The sequence below is a fragment of the Meles meles genome, chromosome 18 (genome assembly GCF_922984935.1).
Source record: "Meles meles chromosome 18, mMelMel3.1 paternal haplotype, whole genome shotgun sequence".
Lineage (NCBI taxonomy): Eukaryota > Metazoa > Chordata > Mammalia > Carnivora > Mustelidae > Meles > Meles meles.
The window spans coordinates 24,642,309-24,655,224 of record NC_060083.1 but is presented as its reverse complement, the minus strand read 5'-3'; the positions used below and the strand labels follow the sequence as shown (position 1 = coordinate 24,655,224).

Here is a 12,916-nt window from a genome sequence, read left to right as displayed (position 1 = left end):
GTGAGAATCCAGCTCAAAGGAAAGAAGTCTGCTAAAGAGGTGGGCCAAGTTCTAAAGGGATTAAGACCCAAGAACCCATAGTACTGGCTCCACATTTTACACCTTTTTTTCACAGGGCAGCAAAGAGACCCAGGAGTGTGCAAAAGCTGGCATTAGTCATTACTGCCATGAACTGGGAGCAATGATCTGCCACTGAAAAGCAGTGTGGAGCACACACTCCATTTAGATCTATCAGGTGCAGGGCACCTGGGTGGCTCAGTGGGTTAAGCTGCTGCCTTCGGCTCAGGTCATGATCCCAGGGTCCTGGGATCGAGCCCCGGGTCGGGGTTCCCCAGTCATCAGGGAGCAGCTTCTCTTTCTCCTCCCTGCTTGTGCTATCTCTGTCACTCTGTCTCAGTCTCAAATAAATAAAAACATTAAAAAAAAAAAAGATTAGATTGTTTAGGTGGGAAGGTGGACCTCTCCCAGAGACACACAGGTTAGACCCAAGGCCACTCAGGTCACTCTGTTCCTTCCTCCATCCTGGGGAAAGAATGAATGACCTGCTATAAGCAAGCTTGCAGAAGGCTCGCCTAGTGGTCTGCGGGCAAATCCTTGTCCCAAATCAACACCCACGGTACAGAAAAGGGCGAGAGAAGTAAACTCAGGTAGTCGGCCAACCTGTTCTGCACGTGCCGGAGCGTCACCAGCTCTCTTTGAGATAACACAGCAGAAAAAAATATCCTGGATCTTTTCTAATATAGTCTTTGTGTTATTTTTTTTTTTTAAAGATTTTATTTATTTGAAAGAGAGAGATCCCAGGCAGGAGAGAGGCAGGAAGAGAGGCGGGGGAATCAGGCTCCCGGCTGAGCAGAGAGCCCGTTGTGGGGCTCGATTCCAGGACCCTGAGACCATGACCTGAGCTGAAGGCAGAGGATTAACCCACTGAGCCACCCAGTGCCCTCTTTGTGTTATTTCTAACTTTTTATGTTTTTTTTGAGGGAGGGATGGGAAGGCAGAGGTTAAGAGAATCTTAAGCAGGCTCCATGCCCAGCAAGGAGCCCAACACGGGGTTCGATCTCACGGTCCTGAGCTCATGACCTGACCCGAAATCAAGGGTCGGACGCCCAGCCGACTGCACCACCCAGGCGCTCCTAACATTTAGATCTTTAATCTTTCTGTGGCATGTTTCTGAATACACATGGAATGGGTGGAAATCTAATTATGCTAATTCTGGTTGTTACATAAACCTGTTATTTTCCCACTGAATTGAAAAACTACCCATGTTCAGCTTCCATACATCCTTAGGTCTTTTATTTCCCTATTGTGTTCTACTTACCTATTTATCCTATAAATAAATATTCTATTTATTCTGATGCCAATACTTTACTATTTCTATTGATTATAGTAATTTTAGAGTAAGCCTTAAGAGTAAGCAGCTCCTTCTACTACCTTGCCATTCTTAAAAAAAAAAACAACAACAAACCAACAACAAAATATTTTGGGGATTCCTGGGCGGCTCAGTGGGTTAAAGCCTCTGTCTTCAGCTCAGGTCATGATCCCAGGGTCCTGGGATCGAGCCCCACATCGGGCTCCCTGCTTAGCCGGGAGCCTGCTCCCCCCCACCCCCCGCCTGCCTCTCTGCCTACTTGTGATCTCTGTCTGTCAAATAAATAAAATAAAATCTTAAACAAAACCCCCAAAACATTATGTTAAAATGAAATATAACTCATATACCATCAAATCCATCCTCTGGAAGTGTATGACTCCATGAGTTTTAGTATATTCATTAAGTCGTGCAACCATCCCCACTATTCAGTTCCAGAATATCTTTATCACATGTTCTCTGTACCCATTAGCAATCCTTCCCCCTTTCCCCCAGCTCCCTGGTCCTGGCAATCATGAATCTACTTTCGGTCTCAATGGATTTGCCTGTTCTTTTTTTTTTTTTTTTTTTAGGATTTTATTTATTTATTTGAGAGGGAGAAAGTGAGCAAGAGAGCACAAGCAGGGGGAGTGGGAGAGGGAGAAGCAAGACACCCCACTGAACAGGGAGCCCATCTTGGGACTCAATCCCAGGACCCTGGGATCATGACCTGACCCGAAGGCAGACATTTAACTGACTGAGCCACCCAGGCGCCCCATGGATTTGCCTGTTCTGAACATTTCATATAATCAGAGTGATACAACAGTATGATCTTTGTCTCTGGCATCTTCACTTAGCAGAGAGTGTGCACAGTTCATCCACGGTGTAGCCTGTGTCGGCAGCGCATTCCTTTTTTAAGGCTGAATAATATTCTACTGTCTGAGTAAGCCATGTTTCATTTATCCAGTGGATAAGAGAAATGTCTGAATCTGTTCCTTCCTAAAAACCCCACTAGAAATCAGATAGGAATTATTACATTTATTAATTTGGAGGGACCCAGATCTTTGCCTTTCTATTTGTCTCTTGCTTTTTTTTTTTTTTGGTCCTGTAATAAGGTTCTATAATTTTCTTCAAGTTGAACCTATAATTGCTTTTCAACTTCACTTCTAAGTATTTTATAATTTTTGCTGAAATTATGAGTGAATTTCCCCATTGTTCCTTCTAATTAGCAGAGAGTAAAACTATCAATTTTTTTTTTTTTGGTGTGTAAACTATCAATTTACTTTGCATCCTGTCAGTTCCCAAATTGTCTTATTAATCCCAATGGGTTGTCTTAGCAGGCTCCCTTGGGTTTTCTTAGTGTACAGTCACATCATCTGCAAATAATATAATTTTTTCTCTTTTCCAATAGCAACAGATTACTTTCTTGCCTTATTTCATTAGTTAAATAATACAAAACACTGTCAACTGATGTCTGTTTTTTTGTTTGTTTTTAAATTTTTATTATTTTATTTTATTTTTAAAAATATTTATTTGACAGAGAGAAATCATAACTAGGCAGAGAGGCAGGCAGAGAGAGAGGAGGAAGCAGAGAGCCCGATGTGGGGCTCGATCCCAGGACCCTGGGATCATGACCTGAGCCAAAGGCAGAGGCTTTAACCCACTGAGTCACCCAGGTGCCCCTTGTTTGTTTTTTTAAAGAGAGCGAGAGAGGGCATGAGCATGGTGAAGGGCAGAGAGAGAAGAAGACTCCCACTGAGCAGGGAGCCTGACTCTGGGGCTTAATCCTGGGACTCCAGGATCACGACCTGAGCCAAAGGCAGACACTTAACCCACTGAGCCACCCAGGTACCCCGATAGGGGTATTCTTGATTTGCATTTTGATAGAGCATGGCTTCAGTTCTTTATCAGTGAATGTAATATTTGGTATCGGATTTTTTTTCTTCCTTGGTAGTTGTATCATATTTAAGCAATTTCCTTTTATTCTCATATTAAATTTTTTATTTAGCATGTATTTGTTTTTAACCTTGGAGAGGAAGACAATTTGAAGCAAGACAGGAAACCTAGAAACCACAAAGCCAACAAAAGACATACTTGACTTCACAAAAATGAGAAGAAACAGGTTTTGAATGGCAAAATACTATGAGTAAAGACCAAGGTCAAACAAAATGGAAAGTCAAGGAGGAAAGCATTTGCCAGCCATCTACCATCCCTAACATAAAGCAGCACCTGCAAATCGATACGAGAAAATAAACCACTTAATAAAAAATGGGGAATGGGTTCAAACAGCTAATTTTTAGTGTATGTGCCGCTGTAGCAAGCACCAAACAGGTACCATTTTTAAGGTTTACTTAAATATATTTGGTGGGGAGAGAGAGGGAGAGAGATATAGAGGAACAGGGGTAGGGGAAGAGAAGAGAGAGCATCTGATGCTGGGAGCAGGTTTTGTTTTTTTTTTAAGATTTTATTTAGTTATTTAAGAGACAGCAAGTGCGCGCGAGAGAGGACACATGAGCGGGGTTGGGGGTGCAGAGGGAGAGGAAGAAGCAGACTCCCCACTTGATCCCACAACCCTGAGACCACAACCTGAGGAGATGCTTAGCCGATGGAGCCCCCCAGGTGTCCCCTAGGATCAGCTTTCATGCTGGGAAGCAGGGACTGTGGGGCAGGAGGGGGATGATGGTCTTGGGGTTTCCAGAGGCCGGGGCTCTGCATCACGAGGGGAGCTGCTTCATGAGAGTGGGGGTGGTTTTCATAGTCTTCAAGTCTCTCTTGGGGTTGTCCAACAGAACTGTGACCCAGGGGAGCCTGCAGGCCCTAGGGAAAATCCTTTCACAGTTTTTCAAATATCCTGGTGGGGGGTATGGGTAGTTCATTCATTCATTCATCCACTCATTTACCTAAGAAGCCTCTATCCCATGTCTCTCCCATGCTAGGTAGTAAGGAACTGGCCTATTCAGGACAGACATGGCTCTGCCCGTATGCAGCTTCCACTGTGGTGGTGGTGGGGGGGGTCCCCGCCCCAGTGCTGGTCCCTCTATTTCTGCCTGGCCCTGAGCTCAGTTTGGGTTGAATGGGGTGCTCTAAGGGCTAGGCTTACCACACAGGCTTTCACTTGGCCCACAAACTATAGTTTTGACCCCAACCAACTGCTGGGCACCTGGGTATGGCTGATGGTAGGCTGGGGAGGGGAAGCCACTCCTGGAGCTGGGAGTATGTTAATTGGTTCTCCAGTTGTCAGTCGTTTAGAAAGGCCCCGTGAGGTCCCTATGCCAGACTCCCAAGGCTGCCGGCCAGTGGCTGTCTGCCGCCAGGAGTCTGACAGCCTGGAGACCAGATTGAGAAGGAATTGGGACTGAGGTAGTAGCCCCTGGCAGCTCAGGAGGCTTCCAGACAGGCAAGGCAGAGCATTATTGTGGGGCTGCTACAGGCCTGATCTCCAGACCTGTACACCACCAGGAAACCACAGAACGGCTAGTGTGGGGCTGACCTCCCCTCGTCCCAGGCCCAGGCCCATCACAAGGATGGTTCCAGGTGGCCTGGGCTTCCAGTCTCCCACAGCGGTCCAACAGCCACCCAAATGCCTCTGTGAGTACACGGTAGGGTCTGCAATGGCCAGGGGAACCAAACTCAATCAGAAAGCACAGATCCCTTTTCGCAGGGACTCATCAAAGAGGACAACCACAGGATCAGGCTTGTGACCCCTTCCTTGCAAACCCCTGGTGCTTTGGTCACCGTGGCATAGAATGTCTGAGCTTTCGTCCTCCCTCCCCAGCAATGCCTCCTCCATGTCGTTCACCAGCTCCTAGTCTTCCTCCCTCTCGACTGTGGCTTTTCTCAAGTTCAGGCCTGCCCATACCACATACTCCAAGCACCCCCCAGTGTACCCCATCTCTGCATGTATGCAGATACCCTCTGGGCCTCTCCAACCAGCCTGGAGCCAGCAACTGTCACCTTTCTGCTGCCCATGGGCAAGACACATAAGTCATCTGCCTGGACCCCCCTTCCCGCTCGTCACTAAAATGGGGATCATCACAGAACTGCAACATGCCTGGCCCGGGGGCTGCACAAAGATGTGCTGCCTCCTGCTCCAGAACCCTGGAAGCTTCTGACCCAGTCTGCAGACAGAGCCCAAGTTCACCTGGAGGACCTCCACATGGTCCGGCCTGGCCACAGTGCAAACTCAGTTAATAAATCATGCCACCTGTGTGTGTGTGGGCCGCTGGCCTCCTCACCCGCATCATCATGTGTCTGCATGACTGGGGGAAGGGAGGCCCTGTCCTTCCCAGGGGTGTGCGTGAGCACATGAGTGTGTGTGAACGTGTGCCCCGCGTGGATGCTGAGCACACAGGGCAGTGAGGACCCCTGGGGCCCACTCAGGACAACATTCTATCTCCCCAGCTGTAACTCCTCCATCACCCCAAGGGACACAGGTGTGCCCGAACAGGGCAGGGGCAGGAGGAAGCCTCAGTTGGAGGGTGGAAAAGAGACCGAGTGGAGGAGGGAGCCACTTCTCCAGAAAACTCCATTCCGCGTGCCTCCCTGAGGCCAGTCCCACACAGCCTGTGCCCCTGCCCGCCTGCCCAGGGGACCCTTGCCTTTGCCCACGGTCCCTACAAGGGTTTTGCTGCGGCAGTGACGGCAAACTTGTGGGAAGGAGAAGTGCAAACAGAGGCCAGCAGAATTTGCAAGGAAGGCCTTCTGGACAAAGCGGCGGGGGACGCCTAGGAGAGGGTTTCAGGAGAACAGAGGCCCTGCTGTTAATGCCGGTCATGGCTGGACAGGCTGACCTACAGCTGACGTTTACTTTCCACAGGATATCACTTGGCAGCCTTCAACATTTTGTAAAAAACACACCTTAATTTTGCAACAAGGGAAAAAAAGCCCAAATGATATAAAGATAGATGCCAGGTCTTAAACCAAACACAAAGATCTTTAAGAGCCCCACAGAAACAGCTGCCACGTCTATGAGGCTCCTCCACTTGGACCTTTTAGGCCGGAAGGAGCGAGGGCCCAGAGGACAAGACCCTGCCTTTTGGTCGCATCTCAGCCACACAGCAGCTCAGTAAGTGCAACCTCTTCTCTGGGCCTCAGGCGACACGTCTATAAAACAGGCTTAAATACCCACCCTGATCACCTCTGGAGCCTGATGTGAGACCGGGAATTTTAAAAATGAAGATCACGAACATTAAAGCATCCTGCAAACCGGGGAGGGCCATCTACCATACCAGGTACCGTGACCACCAGTGGGGCTGAGCTCCCTTCCGACGGCGGCCACCTGGCCGGCTGCCACAGCAGTGCAGCTTCCACATGACCCAGAGGGCCCTGGGCACAGTCATCTGCTCATTAGGACCAGGGAAGCCTGGAGTCCTCCCTTCCTGAGATGCAACAGAAGTGCCGAGAAGAGATGGTACAGGCCAGCTTTAGAAAGCTGCATTTTCATACTTTGCGAGAAACCTCAGTAGGCATCATGTTCTTGCGAAGATCTATAGCGCTCACAGCATCCCTAGGCCCAAAGGAGCCTTAGTTTGTGAAATGGCCCCCCAGTGGATCCTCTGCTCCAAGCGATCCCTGTGCTAAGGTCCAGCTGCCCACGTGGGCGTGGGTGGCAAGCTGAGGGCCCAGGGAGGGACGATGTGCCAGGATGAGCCCCGTGCAGGTGTGGAAGACACCGGCCTGGTGCCGTGGCACTGCCCAGCTGGCTGACTGCGGGATTGTGACAGCTGCTATCTTGGGACAGGCGGCAAAGGGGACTTACCTCTCCCTCGGGCCCACGTGTAGACACGACTAGTCTCAGTGCTTCTGGGCTTTTGCTCGATGGGCTCCATGGGCAGAGGTCGGAAGTGGGGGTCATCGGCCCGGCCAGGGGTCTTCAGCGGCAGGATGTACTTGGGGAGCCCTTTGTAGAACCAGGCCCCCGACCTCTTCCAGACCTGGCAGGGGTGACATCTGCTTAGAGCAAGGGACGCAGGGCAGCCCTCCCTGTACTGCTCTCCCACACTGGCCCGCCCTCCTCTCCTGTTGGAAAGGGCTCTGTGCTGTGGACGCCCAGAAGGTGCTCCGTACGCTACCTGCATTCCTCCCCTCTGCCCCTTCCCTCAAGGCTCTGGGGCAGAGCGAGCAGCAGGAAGCTCGGAGAAGGGCCGGGCTGGGGGACGGTGCAATACTGGAAGCTGTCCTGGAGAGCTCCCTGGGGATGGGGCGCTCTCTGTGCCAGTGCAGGGAGGGCCCCAACCTCAGAGAGTCCCAGGTTAGAATTCCTAGCAGCACCAAGATATGGTCATCGAAATCTCCATGCCTACTTCAAGTACTCCCTGATCTCTTTCCCACCGAAGGATATACCTTCAGGGTATTCAGTAAGAGGACGGGGAGAGTGTGAAGGAACGTGACCTTCTCAGAGAAGACTTTGGCGATTCAGAGCAGATGGCTGGGGTCCAAACCTTGGATCTGTCACCGGGCTGCTGTGAGATAGGGACATATGGACCTTCCAGATTCCTAGTTTCACCACCAGGAGGTAGAAGTAGGAGGAGGGCCTGTCTCACAGGGCAGCCACGAGGACCAGACTCTGGAATGAATGTAAGACGCCACCAGACAGATGTGATGCTCATGGCCGTCACTGCCACCCTCTTCCTCTGATCTGACAGACAAGGAAATCCTAAAACCAGTGGACCAAGTTCCTGAGTAATTTATTTATTGGAGAGGGAGGTGGGGAGGGGTAGAGGGAGAGGAGAGAGAGACCCTTAAGCAAGCTCCACGGTGGCCTCCGTCTCACAACCCTGAGATCATGACCTGAGCCAAAATCAAGAGTTGGATGCTTAACTAACTGAGCCACCCAGGCGCCCCTCAGAAGAGAGAATTTAAAATCAGAAGGCCAGAGGCTGCCCTGATTTTCTCTAGGACTGAGTTTCCTAATCACCAAGCCTCCTCTGTACCTCAGTTCTATGGGTTGTTAACATAGGCTGGACCAAAAAAAAAAAAAAGTTCCTAATCATGTACACTTGGGAAGCACTAGGTTAAACGAAGCATTACTGCAGGATTCTCAGAGCCTTTAAGATACCAAAGTACATAGGGTTCTCCAACAGAGCCAAAGAACATACAGTGCTTCCCACTTAGAATCTACTCAACAGGTTTTCCTAGAGAAGCTCAACCCGGGTAATCGGTCTGCACAGACTCGGCACCTAACCGCGCGGCACTGAAATCACTCCGCTGTCATGAGTCATCTCCTATGCTCCAGAGTGCCAGGACTGGGGCCACTGAATCCCAAACCTGTCCCTGGCTCGAATCACTCACCCCTCCCTCCCAGGTACCCTTGCAGAAGGGCCTGCTTTCGCGTGGCTCTTGAACAACAGAGAATCCGTCTGGTAGGATGAATGCCAGTGGAGGCCCCTTTAAAAAACCCATTCTGATCCTCTCACGGCCCTCCTACAGTAAGTATTTATTTGTGCACGCACAGTCTAAAATTGATGTGGTGCAAAATTAAAGTCTCCTCCCCATTGCCAGAGGCATCTGGTGATAAGTTCTTTGAAGAAGCTCTGTTACTATCCCCACTTTCCAGATGGGAAAATTGAGGCTCCAGCAACTTAAGCAACTTGCCCAAGACCACCCGTCATTCTACTGGCCTCTGTTGCACAGTGGAGGCCCCAGAGTCTCATCCCAACGATTTATGGATGCAAAGTAGATGCTCACTAAGTGTGGCTAAGTGGTGAGTAAAGCCTCAGCAGGGCAGACCTCATGGGGACTGAGTGTCCTGCAGACTGGGCGCCTTGAGGGGAGGGAACTGCTATACAGGCAGAGGGAAGGGGCTCAAGCAGTGGCTGCCAAGGCCACCCTGTCTCGGCGGAGCTGCTATGTTGTTCCTGAGAACACAGGCCCAAGCCCAAGAGGCCACAGGTGGCCAGCGAGGGGCTCACTCTGCCTCTGCTTTGCCTGCCCTCCCCTGAGCACACCGGCCTCCTGCCCCCCCAACATGGGCTGGGCCTCAGGGGGACCGAATGGAACAAGCCCTCAAGAACCAACTGCATGCCCCGGGTATGTACAGAATTTGTTCTGAAGGATCGTGTAGAAGCACCCTGTGTTTGCCTCCCACCTCACCTTGCATCAGAGCAACGGTTCTGTGTCTCCACCACCACTTTTTCATGACTTCAGAGTTTGGATTTATGAAACCTAATTACACCAGCCTTCCACGGATAGACATTTACCTGGTTTCCAAAGTTTCACTCTTGTGAACAGCGCCGCAGCGATCATCTTTGCAAACACATCAGTTAGGTGTCCGTTATGGCCTTACACCCATAATGGGGATAACCAAAACACCCTGGGGGCGGATCTGCTGGGTCAAGGCACGTGTCTAAGTTTAGATGGGGACATCCATTGCCAGACCACCCTCCAGGAAGAAGAGCTGAGACTCCAGTGGGGAGTGCTAAGTGCCTTTAGGCTGGGAAGCCTGCACTACATTTCCTGGTGAGATCTAGGGTCTGGTCTGGGGACCAGCTCAGAGCAGTTCCCTTGGGTTGCCGGATGCGGGAGACATGCATGTCGGGATCTGAGGCCACCAGAGTTAGGTGCCACAGGAGGGAGGATGGGGGTCCTACGGTCCCCTCTGGGGCACCTTGTGTGGGCCTCTTTGAGGGGGACTGGAGGGGACGACACCAAGGGTGACTCAGGGACAAGGTTTATGTGTTACTGTTGTGTGGCTTTCAGTGGGACGTACCAAGAGAGGATATGGAGCTGCGTTTGGAGACTCCACAGGGCCAGACGCATGCCTGATTCTCACTGAGGCCACATCGTGGGCTTCTCGGCTCTTCCTCCAGAGCTGGGACTATGGTTCTGGCCCAGGCATGTGCATAGCCCTCACTTTCCTTTTTTTTTTTTTAATTAAAAAAAATTTTTTTATAAACATATAATGTATTTTTATCCCCAGGGGTACAGGTCTGTGAATCGCCAGGTTTACACACTTCACAGCACTCACCATAGCACATACCCTCCCCAATGTCCATAACCCCACACCCCTCTCCCAACCCCCCTCTCCCCAGCAACCCTCAGTTTGTTTTGTGAGATTAAGAGTCACTTATGGTTTGTCTCCCTCCCAATCCCATCTTGTTTCATTTATTCTTTTCCTACCCCCAAACCCTCCATGTTGCATCTCCACTTCCTCATATCAGGGAGATCATATGATAGTTGTCTTTCTCCGATTGACTTATTTCGGTCTCACTTTCCTTTTTTGTTTTAAATTAAAATTAATTTTAGTTTAAAAAATGTCCATAGGTGGCTCAGTTGGTTGAGGGTCTGCCTTGGGCTCAGGTCATGATCTCTGGGTCCTGGGATCAAGCCCTCTGTCTTGTCCAGTTCCCTGATCAGCAGGGAGTCTGGTTCTCCCCCTGCACCCCGCGCTGACTGCCACCCTGCTCATGCATACTATCAACTAAATAAAATATTAAATAATTAAAAAATAAATCCATAACATGAAATTTACCATCTTAGCCATTTCTAAGTGTATGGTTCAGTAGTGTGAAGCACATTCATGTTGTATAACCCATCTCCAGAGCACTTATATCTTGTAAAATGGAAATTCTGCACCTACGGAACAACAGCTCCCTAGTCCCCTGTCCCCCCAGTCCCTAACAGCCACCATTCTACTTTCTGAGAATCTGATTCAGAAAGAATTTGAGGATTCTAGGTACTTCATATGAATGGAATCGTGGGATACTGATCCTTTTGTGACTGGCCTTTCACTGAGCATAAGATCCTCAAGGTGTTGCAGCCTGTGTCAGAATTTTCTTCCTTCTTGAGGTTCAACACTAGTATTCCATTGTAGGTCTATACCACATTTTATCTAGCCATTCATCCATGGATGGACACTTGAGTCGTGTCTGCCTTTTGGCTGGTCCTTTCATTTTATTTTTTTAAGATTTTATTTATTTGACAGAGAGAGAGAGCACAAGCAGGAGGAGCAGCAGGCAGAGGGAGAAGAAGCAGACTCCCTGCTGAGCAGGGAGCCTGATGCAGGACTCAATCCCAGAACTCTGGGATCATGACTTGAGCCAAAGGCAGACGCTTAACCAACTGAGCCACCCAGCTGCCGCTGGTCCTTTCACTTTTAGAGACCACTAGGCTCTACCATCCAGAAGGGGGCCCAGGGACAGGGCACTCACCGCTGTATCTTCGAACTCCTAGCACATGTCTGACACACAGTAGGTGCTCAGCAAACACAGGCTGCATGGCTGAACTGGCAGCTATAGGTAGTTTGCCGAAAAGTGTCCCAATCCATACAGCTGTCACCTTCCTAGAGATGTGGCCTGAGGGTTTCACCTAAGTCCTTGTAATTAATGAAGTGGATTAACTGTTTCAGATTAAAGAGGGATAAAGAAGAAGTGTTAGGAGTGCCTGGGTGGCTCTGTCAGTTAAACGTCTGCCTTCGGCTTAGGGCACGATCCCATGGTCGTGGGATTGAGCCCTGCATTGGGCTCCTTGCTTAGTGGGGAGTCTGCTTCTCCCTCTCCCGCTCCCCCTGCTTGTGGTCTGTCAAATAAATAAATAAAATCTTGAAAAGAAGAAGAAGAAGTGCTCAGCAGGGCGTACCAGTGTCCCGCAAACCTCCTGACTTTACTCCCAGCCCTTCCTAGAGCGCCAGTGCCACCGCAGCCCGCGCTGTCCCTGGGTCCCCTGGCTCATCACAGCCAACAGGCCCCAGGCCCTCAGCTTCATCTCCTGTTGCAATGATCCACCTCCACCCCGACCCCATGCTTTAAAAACTACTGATCAGTAAAGTGCTTTTAGAAAATAGGATAAAGACGGCAACCCTCTTGGGTCCCCTCACTCTCCGGGAGCTTTGTACCATCACTTTGCTATCGCTCAATAAACCTTGGGCGCCTGGGTGGCTCAGTGGGTTAAGCCTCTGCCTTCGGCTCAGGTCATGATCCCAGGGTCCTGGGATTGAGCTCCGCATCAGGCTCTCTGCTTAGTGGGGAGTCTGCTTCCCCCTCTCTCTGCCTGCCTCTCTGCCTACTTGTGATCTCTATCAAATACATAAATAAAATCTTAAAACAAAACAAAACCTTGCTTTGCTGTCCTCTCCCCCCAAAATAGGATAAAGAGCCCAAGATCCAAAGTTATTAGGCTCCATTGCATGAACATGCAGATATTCAATGGTTTTTTGGTATTCAATTATTTTGACCTATAAATCCCCCCATAACTTTCATATAATTCATTCTGACATTTATGCTCAGCAGGAAGATGACCCCATGGGGCTACCCTGGAGTCCAGTGGGTCAGTCATTCCATGTGAGTTCACAGTCCCGGGGCCTGGGTTCTGCCTGCTTCTGACGCCACCGCAGAGGACAGAGACCAGAAGACCAGAAAGGCCAGCGATCCCAGACCGGCTCGAGGAACCGCAGTTCCTGAGCCCCCACAGCAGGGGTGACCAGAGCACGCAGGGGCCTTACCCACTGTGGAGGGCACTCCTGGGAAGGAGCATGTGAAACACAGTGTTTTGGAAAGTGCCTTCCACAGGGGAGAGCAGGACTGCTGAGCTGAGGTGGGAGGGATCCCAGCTGGCTGAGGGGTGCCTCCTCCCCTC

The 12,916-nt window shown here is 50.2% G+C and overlaps 1 protein-coding gene across 12 annotated transcripts in view; it reads right to left on the bottom strand.

The window, feature by feature from the left end:
* RPH3AL (rabphilin 3A like (without C2 domains)) overlaps positions 1 to 12,916 on the bottom strand; it is a 160,113-nt gene that overhangs the window by 18,598 nt on the left and 128,599 nt on the right. For 8 of the 12 annotated variants that reach the window (XR_006815891.1, XM_045984470.1, XM_045984463.1 and 5 more), the window contains one exon: positions 7,104 to 7,278. The exons of the other annotated variants lie outside the window; for them this stretch is intronic. Coding sequence is in view for 7 of the 8 variants with exons in the window: in XM_045984470.1 (XP_045840426.1) it covers positions 7,104 to 7,278 (175 nt within the window). In the remaining variant the exon portion in view is untranslated. The remainder of the gene's footprint in view (positions 1 to 7,103; positions 7,279 to 12,916) is intronic. 12 annotated transcript variants of the gene reach the window in all.